The sequence below is a fragment of the Sorex fumeus genome, unplaced genomic scaffold (assembly GCF_029834395.1).
Source record: "Sorex fumeus unplaced genomic scaffold, SorFum_2.1 ptg000006l, whole genome shotgun sequence".
In the NCBI taxonomy this organism is placed as follows: domain Eukaryota; kingdom Metazoa; phylum Chordata; class Mammalia; order Eulipotyphla; family Soricidae; genus Sorex; species Sorex fumeus.
Genome location: NW_026606063.1, coordinates 16509280 through 16532337, shown reverse-complemented (window position 1 = coordinate 16532337; position 23058 = coordinate 16509280). Strand labels below are relative to the sequence as shown.

Sequence of the window (23058 nt, the reverse complement as noted above, 5' to 3'; positions counted from 1 at the left end):
CCCAAACACTCACAGTCCTCATGCTCCAGGTACGAGAACAGCTGCCTCCTCCCGCTCCAGAGCTCACTCCTCTCTGGCTCCTCGTCCAGCTCTGCAGATGCCTCTGGTTGCAAAGATGACAGACCCATGTCCCCCTGGACCAACGTGACCTCTTCCCTGCAGGGTGGTGGAGCGAGACTCTGAAGGGAAAGTGCCCTGGATGTGACTCTCCTGCAGGAGACCCTAGGCCTCCAGGCTCCCAGAGCGGAGTCCCACAACCCGCCCCTCCCGAAACCTCACCTACGAGTAGCTGTCCTGCAGGAAGAGGCCGGAGCAAAGAAGAAAGTCTCACGTTCTATCTGAAATGCTTAGCTTTTCCATATCAGCTGCTTGCTTAGTAAGATGATGTTCCGTGTGCGTGCGCATGTGTGTGCGTATTGCAGGGTTGGAGGTCAATGCTAAGCCACATGAATAGCCATTTTCCCTCAGCCCCACATGAGTAAGATCATAAGAATCGAGGTCCAGGCTGGGAGAGACAACTCAGAAACTTATCCTGAGGTCTTTCTCTGTACCGCAGAGAAAGGACAATCCAAAAAAACCAAGTGTGCGCGTTGCACACACACATCTGCTCAGCGCATGTGCATGGTGGTAGAGCACATATGTAGCATGTATGAGGCCCTAAATTTGAGGCTCAGCACTATATATCCCTCCTGGCCCACCCCCTGTCCTTTACCAGTACTGCTGGGAGTGGCTGGGGTGCCCCCCGATTCCTATTTTATTTTTATTTTTTTTTGCTTTTTGGGTTACCCAGCAATACTCAGGGGTTACTTCTGGCTCTGCCCATATGGGATACCGCATGCAAGGCAAACACCTTCCTCGCTGTGCTATTGCTCCAGCCCCGAATTCCTATTTAAAAAAAATGGAGACGCACCTTGTTAGTCTTTTTTTTTTTTTTTTTTTTGCCTTTTGGGTCACACCCAGCTATGCACAGGGGTTACTCCTGGCTCTGCACGCAGGAATTACTCCTGGTGGTGCTTGGGGGACCATATGGGATGCTGGGAATCGAACCCAGGTTGACCACATGCAAGGCAAGCGCCCTACCCGTTGAGCTATCACTCCAGCCCCATTAGTCCTTTCTTTAGGGGCCACTAAAGGGAGTGCCCAGCATGAACCAGACAAGTGCCGAATGCTACATGCAGAGCCTTATCCGACCACCACCTCAACCTCCAGATGGAAGCAAGTTTTTTCAGAATCTGGGAAACACTGCAGGGGGATGGGTTTCGGGGGTCCGTGTAATGTCACACATCTAATAAACGACACATTCAGGATTTGATCCCCATATCTCCAATAATGACCGAGACATGATATCCCCTTTCTGGAAGGAAATGCTGAGACACAAGAAGTGGGAACATCATTTAAGGAATAATATTTTTCTTTTATTAATTTCAAAAGTAAACATATGAAAAAGCTGCAGGTAAAGTACAAAGAGTATTTCTTATTTTTTGAGCCATTGGAAAGAAAAATCAACAACAGAGCTCATGCTTTGGATACATCACCAGAGGTATTTCCCTGCTTCTCCATGATTAAACACTGTGAATCAGAAACCAACAACTGAAATCAGGAAATCAAAACCCATCTCTCACTCTCCGCTAGTATAGCTCCAAGCTGTCCATATATATATATAATTTTTTAAAAAATAATGAAAACATTATTAATGACCCGGGAATCCCATGTGGCAATGTCATGTTTCTTGGTCTCCTCATCATGTTCCTCATGTTCCTCCTTACCTTCTAACAATACAGGATGAGGAGAAACAAAGCCTTGGAAGGCTGCTGGAGGGAGAAGTGGACGGAGAGAGGGCTCTGCCACCAGACATTGGGGTCACAAGAGCCACGGTCCCCACCTTACTCTTTCCTGTGACTCTAGACAGGCCCATAGGACATCAGGCCACCAGCAAGGACTAATGGTGGCTCACTGGGATGTACTGGCAAAAATGCTCTGAACATGGATTATATCCACCCCTTATCAACTGAAGTCTTCTGCTTATTTGTGTTGTATTGTGATGATACTCGATAAGAATAATTATTATATCCAATCTTTATTGAGAACATGCTCTTGGGTAGACAGTTTAATTTTAACACCCTAGTTCTTTCAAAGTATTCTTTCAATGCTCTGAGGAAGGCCTTATCATTAAGTCTGTCTTATAAATGAAGGTTCCGAGGCCAAATCAGATGAAGCAACTCAAATGTCACACAGAGGCTGGAGATAGTACAGGAGGTAGAGCACTTGCCTGGCACGTGGTTGACAGGGGTTCAATCTCTAGGACCCCATATGATCCCCCAAGCCCACCAGCAGCAATCTCTGAGCACCACAGAGTATGGCCCCCAAATGAAACAAAAAAAAAACAAACAAACAAAAACAAACCCCACAGACAGTCCAGCCTCCAGTGCTCACATGTCCTAATCTACCTCATCCCTATGCATGCATGCACGTAGCTTTTCATTCCTCATGAAACGTCAGCCTCGGACTGAGAGCTGTTTCTTCTCTCAGAGCAGCACTGAGTGAGCAAGGAGGTTTCCGGCTGGACAGAGAGACGCTAACCCAGGGACGCTCGGACTGCTCAGGGTCTGCCCCGCCCCACACATGCCAAGAGCAGCCAGGCAAGGTCACAAGCGTGGTGCAAGCATTTATTTCAAAAATTCAATCTGATGTTTAGGTGTCAGAAAACAAGGCTCTGCCCTTTGCCGAGATCACTTTACTTTTTATTATGTTTAAACTCCCCAAACTGACCATAAACAACCGCAAGCTGGTGGACTTTTGAAATAATGGAGTAATGTGAAATCATGCTAAGAGAACCGCCATGTACTCAGAAGTGATTCCGAACCCAGGCAGCCTGAGTGACCCGAGATGGCTTCCGTGCGTGGGGGAAGGAGTGGGGAGTCGCCCCCATAGCTCCTGCGGGGCTCACATACTTCTGTGCCCTCCTCACACAGATGCCAACAGTGACTTCTGTGCCTGCCTCCGGGTCTCCTGTCCCCTCCCCCGGCCGTATTGTCTCTGTCAGGGGCTCATCTGGCCCCTCGAGAAGTCATTCTCTCTTTCTGCAGTACAAGTTGTGCCTAACGATGGCAGCTCAGCCAGCCCTCTCCAGGAGGCTGGCAGCACCAGAGCTGGTTCTTTCTTCCTAGGGGCTTTGAGCTTTGAGGGGAACGATGGCATTTGGGGGTGCTGAAGGAAGGCAAGTGCCATGGGCTGGGGGGGGGGTTCTCTCTAGGAGACTACCAAGCGTTTCTGATCCATCCTCAGTGGTCAAGGAAGCAGTGGCATTGAACGGCTCTGCACCAGGGGCTGGGTGGGTGTGGGGGGAAGCAGAGGCACTGCAGGTCCTTCCCGGGCAGGGAGCATGCTGGCCGGGCCCCCGGGCCCCCAGAAAACATGAAGCTACAGAATGGAGGGACTTGTTTGGGTTCACCGATAGAGCAATATCGAACAAAGCTAATGTGGAGATGGAGAACTCATTTATGGTAATCCTGAAGAAATCTGAGGATTTTTTTCATCACTTGAAGATTTTCAGGAGAATCCCAATGTGGCTCAGAACTCTGTCCTCACTCCTGAGCACAGTGCTTGGCTCACAGTTCATCTTCCATGCAGTTTTATGGAAAAGAAACACACACACACCACACATGCACGGCATGTGCATATGTTAACCACAGGCTTGAGGCGTGGTTTGGGGCACCCGCTGCCTCCCTGTCCTGGGTGCAGACGCCCCCGAGCGAGCTCAGCCCCTGGCACAGAGCTTGAAGCTGCCTTGGGCTGAATGGCCTGGGCGGGACCTGGAACAGTTCATCTCTGGTAAGCTGACTAGAGCCCTGGCTGGTGGGTCTCCTCCTCCATCCATGGCAGGCAGATGCGAATGCCACACACCTCGGGGAAGCTTCGAGAGCTGGACACAAGCAGTGCCTCTCCTATTGCTGGTTCTGCTATGGCTGACGCTACCAGTGGCCAGACCAAATGCTGACTTGGTGTGTGCCACCAAAAGTGACCAGTGGGGCTGGGGGCTGTCTCAGTAATCAGTCTGGTTCTGATGAGGTCCGGCTCGGCCGGTCTCCAGCTGTCCTTCAGGGAGCTCTGGGTCCACTGCCTGGATTCCCCTTGGCTCTCTGCTTCCTGCTGGTGGAACTGAATCTCTCTTCCACATGATCTCAGTCTTCAAAGACCTCCTGAACAATTAGCATTCACCCATCTTTTATATTTCCTAGGGCCTAATCTATACTGTTGTTATTCTATAAGTATCAACTACATTTGGACTTCCTTTTGTCTACCAGGATCCTGCCTATCTAAAAAAATGGAGAGTGCCACAGGGCATCTTGTTGCAAGCCTTTCTGAGCCTGGGAAAATGCATTTTCTTTCCTTTCTTCTTTTTTTTTGCTTTTTGGGTCACACCCAGTGAGGCACTGGGGTTACTCCTGGTTCATGCACTCAGGAATTACTCCTGGTGGTGCTCGGGGGACCATATGGGATGCTGGGAACAGAACCCGGGTCGGCCGTGTGCCAGGCAAACACCCTACCCACTGTGCTATTGCTCCAGCCCCAGAAAATGCATTTTCAAACCTGTGGATTATTTTATCACTGGTGCTTACTTCAGCTGGAAGCACAGGGTAGGGCTAAGAGCTGGTCTTTTTGAGGTATAACTGACATTTAACATTACATTGGTTTCGGGAGAGCTGGTTATTTTGAAGCCAAGTGATTCTCAAATTTTTCCTTCTAGTGTCAAACATTAAAATCAAGTAATTACCAACTAAGTATGCTATTACTGCGAAGAGGCAGCACACTGCTACCACTCATTAGCTGTCAGTCTGGTAGTTTGTGGCAGTGCTTATATTTTGGACAGATCATCCTTTAGCCAGTCAGCTACCATCGTGGCCATTTCCTGATGATCCCTGAGGACAAATGCATGAGGTATTTTTTTCTCACAGAGTCGAATATCTCCTTCTGGAAAATCCTTCTTTATGTCTTCATAGTACCTTACTGGACACCAACGATCTATAGTACCATAGTAAAATGTGAGCTAAAAGACAGGACAAAAACATTGTATTAGCAAACACTCTCCCTGCTAACACCGATATGACACGAGTAACCAGCAATGCTTTGAAAATAGCTCCTAGGCCTGGCCCATCAGTTGGCCCCAGGGTCCCTTCCGGGAGTGGCTCTCCTGAGGCATGAGCTGTCATGGTTTAGGGGAGTGAACTGAGAGGTCTCTGATGGAAAGAAACCCATGTAGGAACCGCCTCGTGTGAGAGAGCTCCATGATTCACTAAAAGAACTTGCCAGCAGAGGTGCTGAGGTGGAGGCTGGGATGGATCCTGGAGGGATGGCGGAGGAGTGTAAGAAAGCGTTACTGAGACATCACCACCAAGTGATACACACTTAACTAGTTTCTACATGGCGACACAGTAGGCATCTGGGAAATGCTTCCTGAATGCATGCAAAGCTGAGTTGGGCAGACTCAGTCTTCTCAAGAGCTGATGAAACGTGACGGGCGCCATGCCAGGCGCCTGGCAGTTCTAGGGGCAGGCCCCAGGTGGTGGAAGGGCATGCTGATTCAGCAGCAAGTGTTAGATAAAGAAGACCCTCCTTAAGGCATCACGTAGATTTGTACCAGAACTTGATCTATACTTGCCCATGCAATGCATGTGTGCGCATGTACACACAAACACACACACACACACATACACACACACACGGCATATGACATATACACGATCATGCTCACACACCTGCACATAGGTGCACATGTATGTTTTTGTGTGAGTAGACACACATATATCTTCAACCATGTTTGCATGCATACTGATATGTACACACATTTATAAACATATGTATTATATACATATTATATATAAACATATACATATGTTGAGTTCTTGGTAGTTAATTTTCACTGGAAAATGTTCTCTCTCTCTCTTTTTTGCTTTCTGGGTCACATGCAGCAATATGCAGAGGTTACTCCTGGTTCATGCACTCAGGAATTACTCCTGGCCGTGCTCAGGGGACCACAGAGGATGCTGGGAATCGAACCTGGGTCAGGCCACGTGCAAAGCAAATGCCCTACCCGCTGTGCTATCACTCCAGCCCCCAATGTTCTCATTGTTCTGTATCTCTAGTTCTTGTCTTCTACGTGACTCAATGCTAGGGATGGATGAGGTGGTTCTGCTCTGGCTGGGGGGCCTCCAGGGATGGGGGACACGTGATGTCAGGGATGGAAAACGATCTGCACTCCTCACCATCTATTGTCTCCCTGACCCAGCCAAGAATTGAAATCTAATCCAGAAGACCTACAGAGTGTTAACTGCTCTAAAAATAAAAGCTAATTATAATAAAAGGACTGATGTCATATCCGGTCACGGTCACGGTCCTCCTGTTGTTCATCGATTTGCTCGAGTGGGCCCAGTAACATCTCCATCATGTTGTTGTTACTGTGTTTGGCATATCGAATACGTCACGGGGAGCTTGCCAGGCTCTGCCGTGCGGGTGAGATACTCTCGGTAGTTTGCCGGGCTCTCCAAGAAGGGCGGAGGAATCGAACTCGGGTTGGCCATGTTGGCTGCGTGCAAGGCAAACGCCCTACCGCTGTGCTATCGCTCCAGCCCATATTATGATTGAAAAATAAAGGTTATACATGGTTTTCAGAGGTCAGTTATAGGTACTTGAAATTTCTTTAATTTACCAAATTCATGTGCCCGCTCGAGCAAATCGATGAACAATGGGACAACAGTGCAGTGTTACGAAATTCATGGGGCTGGAATGATAATACAGAGGTAGGGCATTTGCCTTGCATGTGGATGACCCAGGTTTGATCTCAAGCACCCCTTGTAGTCCCCTGAGTCTGCCAGGAGTGATCCTTGAGCAAAGAGCCAGGAGTAAGCCTTGAGTATTTCTGGGTGTGGCCCCCAAAAAAACAAGTAAAGAAACAAAGAAAAAATATACCAAATTCATGCTCGCTTAACCCACTCCATCTGTTCAGCAAATACTTATTGGGCAGCTACTGCAAAACAATAAGAGTCTTCAGGTTCCCTCTCAATATCTGTATTGCAAACCATAATGCCCGAAATTAGAGAAAGAGCAAAAAGGAAAGTGCCTGCCATAGAGGCAGGGGTGGGGTGGGGCAGAGGTGGCAGGAGGGATACTGGGGACATTGGTAGCATTGGTGGTGGAAAATGTACACTGGTGGAGGGATGGGTGCTCAATCATTATATGACTGAAACTCAATCATGAAAGCTTTGTAACTGTATCTCACAGTGATTCAATTAAAAAAAAAGGGTCTTCCGGTTCAGGGAGCAGGCTGTGGAGCAGAGCCTGAGTTGGAGATTGGAAAGGGTTACAAATCCAGGAGCGCAAGATAGCAGGAGGTGAGTCTGGGAAAGCAGAGCCTCTGTGCCACACCAAGGAGGCTGTCCGCACGATTAAAAGCCTCAGTGTGCCAGTGGCCGGATGCTGGCAGTATGGCAGGACATGAGCTTCCGCTACTATGACACAGAGACTCGGGAGAGGTTAGAGTGGTGGAGGTAGGAGGGAGGGACATAAGGCATTGCTCAGTAAAGGGTTTTGCTTCTCATCTTTGAACCCCTCATTTGAGGATGGGCAGGCAACTCAGTTCTCATAAAAACACTGGCCTTTCTAACAGTAACGTTATTGCTATATACGAAAACGTCCTGTAACACTCTAGAATGTTAACCACCAACAATTAAGCTGTGCATGATAGACCTCTTCCGGCTCACTTCATAGAGCTTTTTCTGGTTGGCACATGGGGTTGCAGTTTGGAATGTTGTACCTGATTGCGGCTCACAGATTTCTCACTCTTGTTTTGATCCCATTCTTCCTGACTACCACCGTTTCTGGGTCCACCCTCATCCTGAAGCCCTCGATTCCTCTTGCTGGCTCTAGAGATGGACCTTCTTCCTGCTTCCTGGGGAGCAGAAGGGCCTACAGTGGCTTGCTTCTTCCCTGCAGACGTCAGTCTCTCTACAGCTCTGAAATGCGGCGCACTCACAACCACCAGCTGATTACCGTGGCCGGCCGTGTGGGAAAGCCCGCTGGCTAGAATCTGCCACCCCATGCAAGTTACTCCTTGTTGGAAAGACAAGCTGTGTGCTGGCAGGCATTGTTTAGCCACTCAAAAGAGCTAATATTCAGTTCTCTCGGAATCAACCCCAACTCTCAGCAGAGCTCCTTGGAAATGACAGCCGGAAAATAGCCTACAGAGCAGTCATTATGTGCAGGGCCTCAGCACTTCCGCAGACCAGGAAACTGTGAGGAAACTGGGAATTTCAGACCTAATTTCGTGGAATCCGGGGACTTGCCAGAGCTGAGGTACAGAGGCACTCAGGGAACCCTCATACCACCACAAACTACAGGGGTGAAATCTTGTGGAGAAACCCTACATCAAAAGGGTCATTGGAGGGGCTGGAGCAATAGCACAGTGGGTAAGGCGTTTACCTTGCACGCAGCCAACCTAGGTTCGATTCCCAGCAACCCATATGGTCCCCCGAGCACCGCCAGGAGTAATTCCTGAGTGCATGAACCAGGAGTAACTCCCGTGAATTGCCGCGTGTGACCCAAAAAGAAAAAAAAAAGAAAAAAAAAGGGTCATCGGGCAGCAAGCAAGGTAGAAAAGCCCTCTGATGGAGGCAGCCACTGAGAAGCAGTCCCTGATTGCACCCACTTTTCTTTCTGCCTACTTCAAAGACTGTTTCTAGGGGAAACTTAGCATTTACTTTTCGGGGAGGTACTTGCCCCTTGAAATGTTTCTGAGGAGAAGTCCAGCTTGATGAGCATCAGTATTGGGGAAATGCTACCCCTTGCCTCCAGCGTGGAGGTGTCAGACACTTGAGAATTACACAGATCCTACCTTGGGGTACTCAGAGACAAGTGTGTGTGTGTGTGGGGGCACACAGCCCGAGGCATGGGCTGGGAACCTCCCCACGGTGACATCCGTGGGGAAGGCAGCGTGAACGGAGAGGACTCGCCCTTTCCTCTGTGTTTTCCTGATTTCACTGCACAATCCGCCACGGCCTATAACCGCCGAGACAGGGCTGTCTCTCGATAATGCTCCCAGTGACGGCGGGAGGGTGAAGCTCCTTGGTTTTGGTTTCATCAAAAGTTCTCCGGGTTGCATTTGCTAAAGGGCTCTCTGTGAAAATCTTGGCTTACAAGTAAAACATGTGGTTATTCTAATGTCTTTACATACACCGGCTCGAGGTACTTCCTGCTCCCCAGAGAGTGAAAGTCACAGGCAATAGATCTAGACAGAGGACTCTGCACCTGTAACCCTAAACAGGAAACTGAAAAAGTATGGGGTGTGCGGAGGTGGAGGTGGGGGACGGAAGAGGGCAGGTGAAGTGGAGAGAAAGAACCGGCCACCAGAGCATGGTGGGTAAGAGTGCATACAATTATGGCCAGGAGTAAAAGTGAATTGCAAGGAATAATAATGAAGTGATGAAAACAAGAATAATGTGTTGGGCTCTGGGCTAAGACAAAACTCCGAGGAAGCTATTTTATCCCTGTTTCACCGAAAAGGAGACGGAGACCTAGAGAGATGAACTCATTTAAGTTGAAGCAATTAGTGAGTTGTAAATCTGGGTTATAAATCCAGAGACAGTTTTCCTAATCAGTACCATTTACTACTCTTTGCAGCGCCTGGCGAACTCGCCCATGTAATGAACGCACAAGCCCCGAAGACTTCCATGTCTGAAACTGGATATGAAAATTCACTGACCCCAAACCTTCCGAGTCCCGTCCCTACCTTTCCAGAGAGCCTTGTCAGAGAAGCGGCAGGTTTTCTGGGGACCTTGTGTCCCGGGGCTCAGAACCATGGGAATCCTTAACTAGGAATTTCAGGCTGGCAACAGGCTATTTAAATTCAAGTGTTTTTAGGATAATAAATTATTTCTTGTAGTTTCTGTCTCCTTGGCACTTGCTTTGATACGTATGAGAGCTGATAGTAAGTACGCACGACTGAGATGGAGATCATTCTGTGTTTCCAAACTGTCCTGTGAAGCAGTCCATTTCTCGGTTAGACGCAAGATCTAATCTCCCCAGGGCTTCTACAGTTTGATTTCCCTGGGCCTTCCTTCTGGTTTTCCTTCTGTGTTTTCTGCAGTTGGGTGACTGAAGGTCACTGCAGTTTCTCAGCTCACCGAAGTTTTTTCCCTGATAGTTCCAGTGTCCCCTAAAAACACTCCCCCTGCTACAGTGTCCCTATAAAGGGGACTTGCCACACACAAGACACATTCCTCTTTTCTCATGATGTATGTGTGTGTGTGTGTGTGTGTGTGTGTGTGTGTGTGTGTGTGTATGTTCACTTTTTGCTGCTTCAGATGGACGATCCACTGATACTGGCTAAGGGGCTGAAGTGGAGGAGTGAGTGGGGCAGACAGCCCTGCCTTTGAACAGCTCATGCCTGGAGAAACTCAGGCACAGACCAACCGGCCCTTCTGCACAACAGCCAGAGAAAGGGTCCTGAATGTAACTGTAACTGTGCTCGGCCCCAAGCAGGAACTGCACACTCAGCCCAGTGCTGTGCCAGTAACAGTCTGAGTTACTGACTTCACGCATCATCAAGAGAATTTATTGTAAGAACTCAAGAACTCTTATGACCTCAGTTTGTACTCTTATTTGATTTGGCTAATAAATGGAAAAAAGAAATCACTTTTGGTGACACAGCAATGCCTTACAATATTACACATGAAAAAGCATGCCTATATATAGCTTAGTTATAGGAAAAAAAAAAAAGGAAATCCTGTTATTTGTGACAACACAGATAGAACCTGATGGCATTATCAGTGAAATAAGTCAGAGAAAGACCAACAGCTTATGATCTCAAAAGGGAAATTTAAGAAACAACAAACTCACAGAAATAGAGAAGAGACTGGTGGTTACCAGAGGAGTAAGTCCTTCAGGGTGAGGATGGGTGCAGGAGGGTCAAGGGGTCTGAACTTCCAGTTATATGAAATAAATTCTGGGACAGAATGTGCCAGATGGTGACTAAAGTTAATAACACTATATTATGCATTTGTAAATCGCCGAGAAAGTAGGCCTCAAAAGTTCTCATCACAAGAAAAAAAACCCAGATAAGTAGAAAAGATAATGCTTTACTGTGAGAATTATTTAGCAGTGTACACATACATCAAGTCATTGTTTTGTATATTCTAAACTATTACAATCATATATGCCAACTCTACCTCAATAAAACTGGTGAAAAAACATCTGGCTCAATAGGCCAGTGGGATTACAGGTATTATGAGTTAATGTCAAATAGACGAATGCATGTTTCCATCCATTTATTCTTTTATTAACTCACGGATAAAATACATTTTAGAAGCTCCTTGGAATATAACTCACTAGGTAGCCAAATTTGGTACTAAATTCGTACCTAATCAAACAATGAGATTACTGCAAATGATTTTTTAAAATTTTTGAGTCACACCTGGCGATGCTCAGGGGTTACTCCTGGCTCTGCACTCAGGAATTACCCCTGGCGGTGCTCAGGGGACCGTATGGGATGCTGGGAATCGAACCCGGGTCGGCTGCGTGCAAGGCAAATGCCCTACCCGCTGTGCTATCATTCCAGCCCCTGCAAATGAGTTTTGGCAATCTGTTTTATAATATGATGTAGAGAGTGGTAAATGGTATTTCTGGGGCTATTCTGTTCAGTACGAAAGGATTCTCATGAGGCCTCTATACACTGCTGTGTCAAAAACCCATGAAACTGCTCAAGTTCTTTAAGCACATATAGGGGGATTGGAATTCTGGTTCTTTCTCCCAGCATTATTTCCTTAGATCAGTGTCTTAGCCACTTGGTGTGACCCCTCCCCACCCCCATCCCTGCCAATCAGTAAAGTGGGGGTAGAAAAAGGTCTCTCTCTCTCTCTCTCTCTCTCTCTCTCAACAAGAGAAAGAAGATAGATGGTAAATGCTAACCATCCATACTTACATGAGACACCATGAAAAATCTGAGCCCAATATACAGAGAAGAGGGAAAGAATGGGGTTCTCCACACTACCACATAGGGGCTGGCCCCCCCACTAGCTTTCAGCAGAGCTGGAAGGTTTTTCTTTTCCCCACAGAGCACGGTGGAGGGGGATGCACTGTTTTTGCTGAGATGGGAAGGGATTAAATGTGAATTTGGAACAAAAAGTCGTAGGGATTCTTTCCCCACTGAATTCTGTTGAAGGTATTTCCCTGAGTTAAGCTGAGAACCATGGGGACTGGAGAGAGAAAAGAGACCCTGGCAGCAGGGTAATGGAGCACAAGGTCCCTCGCTGAGCCAGCCTTGGGCGTGCTGTCCAAAGATGGGATTTCACACAGCTCCATCCTCTACACGCTTCCTGAGGTTAGGATTCAATGCATCCTTGTAGACCTCCACTCCAGAGGCAGCCCGGCTGTTCTCCTCAGTTCCAGGCTCAGGGCACACCTACCATGTCCCCTCCCCTGTCTCAAGACTAAATCCCACCCAGAGAAATCCCCTGGGCCCCGGCCCCCATTCTCCCAGAGCCCATTAGCATGAAGTGCCTTTGATAATACCTTCAAAATCTTTCCAAATTCTACACAGTCACTGCCAAAAGGCTTTTTATAGAGTCTCCTCAACCCCTTTCCATTTCATTCCTTTGCAGTACTTCCTTCCTGAAATAAGTCCTCGGGTTTGCTCGACTTGCCACATTCCTGGGGCTAACTGGTGTGAATGGTGGTAGTCCTGGGCTGGCTTTAGCTCACAGATGTGTTCTAGTTGGTGGGAGGTTGTGTTATGTGGTTGTCGAACATTGTGAACATCACCTGCTTATAACCACCTTCTAAAGCTCGTCAATGGCTTCCTAGCAGCTCAAAACAGCTTCTTGGCTCTGCGACATACTGTGACTTCCTGCTCCGATGCCAGCATCCCCGTTCCAGCCCTAGGCTGCCCAACCTTTGCGAATGTCTCACTCGGGGTGCGCAGGCCCACACAGGTACTTGACTAGAAGTGGCAGGGGAGGCGGGGCTAGTCAATTTGGACAGGAAAAGATCCTAAATTTTCGCTAATCCCTATCTATTAGTATTTCCCTCAATTCTAAACAATGGCAAAAAACACAGTAGTAATGGTAATGTAACTTACCAGTACTCCAGTACTATTTTACTATTTTTCTTGGGGGAAGGCAGGTATGAGATACCTGGAGGTGCTCGAGCTTACTCCTGCCTCTGTGCTCTGGGTGGTGCTTGGGAAACCGTAGGTGATGTGGGGGATCGAACTGGGGCTGCCACATGCAAGGCAACAGCATTAGTAAACCCACAGCTGTATCTGTACTGTCACCAAAGAAATTATGTAATATTTTCAAATCACTGTCAACTTCTAGGAAGCTTAATACAAATATCTGAGGTCATTTATTTATATGGTATACATTTACTATGGGCTGGAGTGATAGCACAGTGGGTAGGGCGTTTGCCTTGCATGCGACCGACCTGAGTTCGATTCCTCTGCCCCTCTCGGAGAGCCCAGCAAGCTACCAAGAGTATCCTGCCTGCATGGCAGAGCCTGGCAAGCTACCCGTGGCATATTTGATATGCCAAAAGCAGTAACAACAAGTCTCACAATGGAGATGTTACTGGTGCCCGCTTGAGCAAATCGATGAACAATGGGAGGACAGTGCTACAGTGCTACTTACTATATAATAATCCTGGCTGCTATTATTTCTCCTTATTTAATATGTTAATAAATGTGTATATATTATAATCATAAATTTGCACTTGAGATATATTTTGATATTGATACCTAATATAGTTTTTTTTCCTTTTTTTTTTGAGGGAGGAGTAATAAAAGCACTTAAAACCATTTCTTGAAGATGGGGAACATACACTATGGGACAGAGTCAAAAGCAGACATACACAGAGAAGGCCTAGGCGACTGGCTTTGGGCATCTAGACATCTGCTTCGTACCTACCATTTACTGGGAACCATGTACTGTGCTAGGCCCCAGAGACATGGAGATGAGAAATGCAGCTCCTGACCTCCAGGTGGGGGAAAGGGAAAGCTAGGCTTTCCAGCACTGTTTGACGGCTGCAAAAAATATAACTTACACAGGGGGCCAGGAAGACAAGGGGAGGCCATCAAATTCAAATCAGGCTGTTGCAGATGACAGTGGTGCCAAGCCCTTGACGACAGTTAGGCAAGAGTTGGAAGGACACAACCTAAGACAACACATGCCACAGTGCTCTTCTGGAAGTAGCTGTGCGTCTGATATATTTGTTCTAGGAAAAAACTATGCAGTGGTGAAGCACAGCAGACAAACACAATGTCTGAGGCTGCACAGGAAGTTTCTGGGAGGGAGGAAAGGAGAAAGGAAAGGAGGAGAAAAGAAAGGAAGCAGGAAGGGAGATAGTCAAGTAGATTTTTTCACATTAAGAGGTTCATTTTACCCAAGAAGATAAAATATTCTTTGGTAGAGAATTTGAACTAAGAACCAAAGCTTACCCATCTATCCCTCTAGGTTTATTACTAAAATATCAGAAATTCAAATTTGTGTGGCCGCTCCTGTGGCCACATGACATCATATGTTCTTCATAATCAGCAATAGAAAACAAATTATCTAATGATATCTTTGTGTCAGGTCTGAATGTTGGGGAAAATTCCAAATAACAATGTTGGGTCTTTTGTCGTAATATTGAATGTGATCAACGGGGAGAGAGAGAGAGAGAGAGAGAGAGAGAGAGAGAGAGAGAGAGAGAGAGAGAGAGAGAGAGAGAGATGGAAATCTTCCACACAGGCAGGGGGTGGGTAGGAAGGGGGGTATACTGGGGTTCTTGGTCGTGGAAAATGTGCACTGGTGAAGGGACGGGTATCTGATCATTGTATGACCGACCAAGACTTACACTGAAAGGCTTTGTGACTGTTCTCACGATGATTCAATAAATTAAAAAAAAAAAGAACCAAACCCTACCAATGATGCTCTAGGAGAAGCTGAGTCTGGAAGCCATCCACATGTGGTAGTTTTGCACTAACTCTTCTGTGGCTTGCGGGCTAGATGGCACAGACATACATTTCCCACTTCTACTTTCATGGCTCACTAACCATATATAATGAATGCATCTTATAATTCAATGTACAGTTCAAAAACTGCAATGGACAATCCTGGATGGTTAGGAAATTTTCGACTGTCTGGGTTGAAATGTGACAGAGTATCCTTGACTAGAATAGTGGTTTCCAACCTTTTGACACCTGTGGACCACGACTGGTCTGTGGTGTTTTAAACCAGTGGACTAAATTATCTAAAACATGGCCATGTATAACTTTGGGGAATGTTTTATTAAATTGTTTTTTAATTATTGAATCACCACGAGATACAGTTACAAAGCTTTCATGATTTTCAGTCATACAATGATTGAACATCCATCCCTCCACCAGTGTACATTTTCCATCACCGATGTCCCCAGTATCCCACATGCCACCCCACCCCACCCCTTGCCTTTATGGTAGGCACTTTTCTTTTTACTTTCTCTCTACCTCTGGGCATCACGGTTTCCAATACAGATACTGAGAAGTCAGCATGTTTGGTCCTTTGCCTACTTTCAGCACACATCTTCATCCTGAGAGATCTCCCCAATCATCATTGACTTAGTGGTCCCTTCTCTCTCCCAACTGCCTTCTCCCCCAGTTCATGAAGCAGGCTTCCAACTATGGGGCAATCCTCCTAGCTCTTGTCTCTACTTTACTTTGGGAATTTTTTGTTGTTGTTTTCTTCCTTGGTTTATTTATTTGCTTTGGGGCAACATCCAATTGTGCTGGGGACTACTATGAGTGATTCTTGGTTCTTGGGAGACCATGCAGTGCTGGAAATTGAACCCAGGGCCTCACACACACAAGTCAAACATGTGGCTCTAATACAAAGCCACACCCCAGATCCAGGAACTGAGTTTTAAGTTTAAGTAACTGTCAGGTTGTTGGGAAGGCAGGTGGCATGCTCACACTCAGTCTAGAACTACGTGCCGTTTCTAGTTTCCTTATTTTCTCCAGCAGACTGGGACATATGTTGACCCAACTTTTACCAATATTGAATTACAGCATGTTTCCTCCTTTTTCATTACAGAAACAAAAAAGTTTGCAATAAACTTCCTGTCTCGCTGTCCCTTGTTTCACTTAGGAGCTGGAAGTGTATTATTCTAGTGGGGAACTCAAACTTTGCTGATAGAAAGGAAAATCAATTAATTGCAAGGTAGTTTTGCATCATTAAACTAAACAATGCTTTGTGTCCCCAAATTCCACAAGTACACTGAATGCTATCTTCAAAACCAAACCGAACCCGCCCCCTTCCTCAGAGTTGGAAAAGTTTATTCCCGTGACTGTGTTAGTATTAACCTTGAAACGTCTGCCATCTACCATTATACCCCCATATTTCTCCCATAAAAGCTTCAGTAAACTTACAGACCTGACACAGTTACCACAAGCAGACCTCTATCTGGGAATGATTATACTTGCATATGGATTCAACTTGGGACAGGAATAAGTTAGCAACTTACTTTGACCTCTTTCGGAGCACAGCATACAAACAGAATCCAGAAATGATGAGTATTTTACAGCAGCTGGCTTCCACAGGTGGTAAGATGGGCTTTGACACATGCTGGGTTTAGTCATTCAGCAAGTGTGAATTTTGGAAGTGAGCATCTGCCAGTCTTATTATTAACTAGGAGCTAAGTTTTCTATGTTTTTTTTTTTTTAAATGAACCTCCAGCCTTGAGAACTTAAGATACATTTTTGAATTTTTTGAAGCAAAATACTTAAGAACTTAACTGGAAAATAAAATACTGTTTCTCTTGTACTCTCACCTCCCTCAATGACTGGAAACAGCAGGAAGCTTTGGCGAGAGGGTCCTTTTGAGGTTCCAATCTTCCCCAATCAGCTGGTAAGGGTTTCCTTCTGGCTTCAAAATTTTAATCCCTGGTCAGCTGCTATTTCAGAAATCTGATGACCTCTGTGGCCATAATGTCTTACACAGATGGACATTTTCAAAAGTATTTTTTAAAATTGAATCACTTTGAGATACACCCTTACAAAGCTGTTCATGAGTCTTCTCTGAGAGATGCTACTATAGGTCAAGAGTTTACAAAATGTATTTTTTTTTTTTTTGGTTTTTGGGTCACACCCGACGATGTACAGGGGCTACTCCTGATCATTCCCTCAGGAATTACTCCTGGCGGTGCTCAGGGGACCTTATGGGATGCTTGGAATCGAACCTGGGTCGGCCACGTGCAAGGCAAATGTCCTACCCGCTGTGCTATTGCTCCAGCCCCATACAAAATGTATTTTTAAAGACTATAAGGTAAGCTCATTGAGAGGTTACAGAAGTACACATCAATGCTGGAGCAACAGGCAGGTTGCTTGCCTTGTGTGTGCCCAACCCAGTTCTGCTCCCCAGCACCACACAGGGTCCCCTGGTCCCCTCTCAGAGTCAGTCATCTCTGAGTGCAGAGCCAGGAGTAAGACCTGAGCAATTCCAGGTGTGCTCCCCATGCCCACCCCTGCAAATGAAACAAAACCAAAAATATGAATTAACTCTTTAGGCAAGTTTATGTCAAACGCTTGAAGCTGGCCTGAGAGTTTGAGCCCCTTAGGGTTTCTAAGAAGTTACTTGCAGATTGTAGGTTCCCGGGCCCTGGGGGAGCAGGTCCTCTAGGAGGATCATTTCATTGTGCCCAAGAGTGTCACCATTTAGCACTGACTGCGTGAGATGGTACAGAAACATAAAGGCACATTTGTAACTAAGAGTTTCCCAATAGTTCATGAAACATTACAAAAGGATAAATTACTTTAAGTAATCTATTTTATGTAACCCACTATATCTAAAATATCATTCCAACATGTGATTAATAAGAAGATAGTAGAGAAATGGTTTATTCTTTCTTTCAGGGGTGTGCTAAACTTAGTATAATAATATCTTGTATGTTAAGTTTCCAAAACCCAATCTGGCATGTCTCAATTCAGACTATGCTACCAGGGTACATGTTAGAGAATGCAGCCCTATTCTATTCAGGATGGACAGACAGACAGAAAATGCCAGGGGAGTGCCAAAGCCACTTACATTGTAAATTGCTGAGATACACTATGGCCCCTTTACCAGTTCACCTATCAGTGACTACAACTGTGTTTGCTTAGGATTTTGGTATTTGAAGTAGTAACTCACAGATGCTAACTCCATTTTTTGCTGTTCTGCACCTGCTTGTATAGAAGACCAGTCTTGGCTGACAGCCCCACTGTGATGCGTTGGAGGGAACGGGAAGAGGCTTACTGAATTCTCAGGGCATAGGAATATTAGTTCCTTTTCAGGGTTTTATACACATTTCAAAATAACTCATTTATTCTGTAAATATTATAGGATCTTCTCTGTACAAAGCCTTTATGAGCCTGAAATGCAATGACCAAACAGACAAGCGCTGATTCTAGAAATAAACTCAACAACACAGGTGGTAAAATATATTTAAGCAGCTTTGTAACAAACTTCACTTACTTCCTTTATGCTCCTTTCAAAGTATGAACTAATTTTAGCCAGAAGTAAAATAATCTGAAATCTAGAAAGAAACATTTGGAGTCTTACAGAATCTAACCAGTTCTATTCTTTGCTCCTTTGCAAATATTTCCTCTCATCTATTTACCTCCTGGTTGCACTGAAGTGCTTAACTTAGACAAACGAGTTCTTACCTTAGATAAATGTTCTCTTATGGTTTCGTTGTCTCTTTCCACCACCTGCATCATTTCTTGGCCCCCAAGGTAGGCTGCATTGGCTGTAGTTAGAAAAGAAGTCAAACACTTAGATTCACAGAACGAACACAAATGTCAAAATAACTGCAGTCAATTCCTGCTCGTCTTTTCTCTTTTCAATGTTGGCTAATAGATGTCAGAGTGGCCAAGAGAGGCAGTGAGTCAGCCAACAGACGAGCTTCTGGAAACGTGAACCTGTTCTACAAGAGAATGTCCTCTTGCTGTCACCAGGCAACACTCAGGAGTCTGATGATCTCGTATCAGCTATCGGGGGTTTCTGTCCCTGTGTTGAGTGTGGTACTTAATTCCCCACGGAAACTACTCTGATGGGATGACAGGCACACCTGACTTCTCTTAGTAACTTATATCAGAATGGTGAATGGAAAAGCACAATGTGAAATAACCACTAGGAAGTTACAAAGTACTCACTACAACATGAAACACGCTACACCATGAATGCACCTGAAAACATTATGAGAAGTAAAAGCAGTTAAACAAGGTGGCACCCAGTATCATTCCATTTATGTCAAGTGTCCAGAGCAGGCAAACCACTGAGACAAGGTGAGGGGTCACCAAAGACCGAAGATGGGTGGGAGATGGAAATGGGAGGAATGGCTATGTGTGTTTTTGTCCTTCCTTCCTTCCTTCCTTCCTTCCTTCCTTCCTTCCTTCCTTCCTTCCTTCCTTCCCTCCCTCCCTCCCTCCCTCCCTCCCTCCCTCCCCCCCCCCTCCCTCCCTTCCTCCCTCTTTTTGGGTCACACCTGGCAATGCTCAGAAGTTACTCCCTGCGCTGCACTCAGGAATTATTCCTGGCAGTACTATGGGGACCCTATGGGACGCCAGGGATCAAACCCGGGTCGGCCACTTGCAAGGCAATTGCCCTCCCACTGCACTATCACTCTAGACCTGGGTGTTGTTTTTAAACAACAAAAATATTCTAAAGAATTAAATGTTGAATGATATTAAGTTTAAAAACCAGTAGACATAATTGTGACTCAGTTATGTCACAGACTGTAGATGACTTCATCTTGATAGTCTAATCTCCCAGCTCCTCCCGAATTTGAGTTTTCTCTGGTTGGTGGTGGAAAGGGAAGTCGGTGCTTCCAAGCCCCCAAAGGCTGAAAGGCAACACTGTTGGTCTGAAGATGGAGCCCCTGGGGAAACGTCTTGAGAGGGAGTCACATTGCTGAGAAGAAGTACTGGCTGACAATAAGAAATTGGCAACTTTGGTCACATGAACCAGATTCTGCCAATAATTAGAAGAGCTTGACTCGAATCAAGTGAGAGTTTTGGATATGTAAGGGCATAAGAGAGGCTTCCAAGATGCAGGCAATGGTGATCCTCAAGCTGGGTGACAGTTATGTGGGAGTCTGCTATCATTCACGGAGGCCAGCATTGCTGTGTTAGGCATATTTACTGTAGTGTCATTCTTAAATAATATATATGTATACATATATATGCACATAAATATAATTATATTTCTGAAAAATATTTTTCTACCTGGGTATGTACCTGTAACTTACTCTTTTTTTCCCCTCTTTTGGTTCTGGCAATTTCCCACGTATGGATATTTAAGAGCAAGCAAGCAGGCAAGAAAGTAAATACCAGCTGTATTTTTTTTGTTTTTTGTTTTTGGTCCCAGTGATTGTTTTAAGGAAGCCATCTTTTTCATTCCTCAGAAATGCTCCTAGCACAACACAGTGGTCAGAAATAATAACACCAAGTAGAAGTGTAATTTCCTAAGGGGAAAATACATTTCTCTTGGCAATGACTGTCAATGACATTCCTGGAAACCGAGCAGAATTCAGAGTTTCAAACACAACAGTGGAGGAAATATCTAGTAGCAGGAGTAATGGAAACAAAAACATGAAGGAAAGAATGATTTACAAGAATGTCGATTGTTTACATTGCTTTCATTACAAATCTAAATGCAGGCAGAAAAAAAAACCTCATGGAGGGGTCTCATTCTATTTTATTTGTTAACCATTATCTTCTGCATCCTGTTAAGAGACTCTCAGCTCCTGGTCAAAATGATTCAAAATGTTTGAGTGATTGCTAATGATGGAAGATCAATAGGATATTTATTGCACAGGTCAGATGGTATCATTGACTTCTCCAAGATACTTTACAATCGAAGACTGCCTTTGATTGATGATCCTGATGCAATTTTGACTCTGAACAAACACTAACTCATCTTTTAACCCATATTAGCCTAACTTTTCACTTTGAATAGATCTGATCTCTCCTTTCCTGGTATCCCTCTCACCTTATATGGGCTTTTGTAATAGCCCTTCCCATGACATATTAAAATTCTTCACATTTGTCTCGGCTACCACGTTAAGAGTCAGAATTATAGCTCGTTTATTACTGTCCGTGCTTATCCGAGGGGTTAGCTCATGGCAGGTATCAAACCAGTAAGGGCCTTTTATTAAAATTAATGGAATGGGACTGAGTGTGGAGGTAGTAAGGTGGGTTTTGGGAGTAATGGTGCAGAGGGCGGGAGAGATTGAGAGGAACAACCTTGGCCTCCTCTGAAGTGCAGGAGCTGACAGCCTCATGGAGGCCGGAACTGGAGGTGGAAGCACATGGGTAAGGAGAGCCACACTGGCAGGGATCTGCATAAATTGGGAGGATCCTTGCAGGCATAACAACTAGGACCTTTGGTTGAGATGGGTCCCAAGCTAGACCCCATCAAGTGCTGGTCACAGCACTGAGGGAAAGAGAGAAATAAAATCACAGTGACTGGTGAAACAGAACGCTCTAGGGGAGATGCATGGGCCACTTTCTAAAGTAGACTCTGTGTGGGAAATTAAGATGTCCAGCTGTTTTAGTGGAATGGAATTTGGTGCCACTGGGAAGGCTCTAGAGTAGAATGCTCTGGAGTGTTATTTGAGCCGAAGCAAAGGGAATTATTTGAGGTAGTCATAAGTTTAATTAGGAAAGGTGAATTTTGAAGTAGGACATTAACAGTGTAAAAATGCTATGTTACTCCGACTCATGGTATTACTTTTAGTCTCTTTTCCTTCTGAATAGACATAGACATTGGTAAAAAAGAATATTATGATGTTTACAAAGAAAAAATAATCTCAAGAAAATGAGGGGCTGGAGAGATAGTGCAGATAGTAGAACATGTAACTCGCACACAAAGGCTCTGAGTTTGATCCTCGTCATGACATCCTCCTCTGCCCGGGTACCACTGCATATAGTCTTCGTGATCCCTGAGCACAGAGCTGTCAAGGATGAGCACCGAGATATGCCCCAAGTGGCCTTGAGCACCACTCTCCAGGGTCCCCACAGAAGGGGATCAACTATGGAGAAGGGTAGAATTAGACAGTGGGTCAACAACTTTTAAGTAGTTTATACAAAGGTAAATTTACGATGATGCACAGCTGAAACTTCTATAATATTGTAATGAAACGATTTGTCAATTAAAATGGCTTATTTTGAATTGAACAAATTGCTGGATTAGAGAAAGGCTGCTGGAAGAATAAAATCATGCAATTTGCAGCAACATGGATCAAACTACAGGATATCATGCTGAGTGAAGTCAATTAGAATGAGATGGACAAAGGATGATCTCTCTCATACGTGAGACACAGAAAGGTAGTGAGAGGGAGGGAGGTCATTGGTTATGAGCGTGGTTTTGGAACTGTGTCTATGAGAAACTATTATCAACATTATTGTATGCATTGGGCTGGAGCAATAGCACAGCGGATAGGGCGTTTGCCTTGCATGCGGCCGACACGGCTGACCCGAGTTCGATTCCTCCCCCCTCGGAGAGCCTGGCAAGCTACCGAGAGTATCTCGCCCACACAGCAAAGCCTGGCAAGCTACCCATGACATATTCGATATGCCAAACATAGTAACAAGTCTCACAATGTTACTGGGCCCGCTCAAGCAAATCAATGAACAACGGGAGGACAGTGACAGTGATTGTAAACACTGTGCAAAAGCAAAAATAAAACAGCAAGCAAACAAACAAACAAAAAAAAAAAAACAAAGGAAAAAGGTTGCTGGATTATAACCAGGTTAGTTCTCTTCTCTGATGGCAGGAGGGCAGGGTAGCTGTGGGGAGTGGTCATCAGTCACTGTCACTGTCCTCCCATTGTTCATTGATTAGCTTGAGCAGACCCAGTAACACTGTGAGACTTGTTACTGTGTTTGGCATATCAAATACATCATGGGTAGCTTTCCAGGCTTTGCCGTGTGGGTGAGATATTCTCAGTAGTTTGCCGGGCTCTCCGAGAGGGGTGGAGGAATCGAACTCAAGTTGGCTGAGTCAGCCACGTGCAAGGCAAACA

At 45.5% G+C, this 23058-nt stretch overlaps 1 protein-coding gene across 1 annotated transcript in view; it reads right to left on the bottom strand.

Moving 5' to 3' along the window:
* Window positions 1–1413: 1413 nt before the first annotated feature.
* Window positions 1414–23058, bottom strand: part of LDAH (lipid droplet associated hydrolase) — a 112897-nt gene continuing 91252 nt past the window's right edge. The window contains exons 6-7 of the mRNA XM_056127835.1: window positions 18698–18780; window positions 1414–5047 (exon numbers count right to left, since the gene is read on the bottom strand). Of these exons, the coding sequence (XP_055983810.1) occupies window positions 4856–5047; window positions 18698–18780 (275 nt within the window). The 3' untranslated portion in view covers window positions 1414–4855. The remainder of the gene's footprint in view (window positions 5048–18697; window positions 18781–23058) is intronic.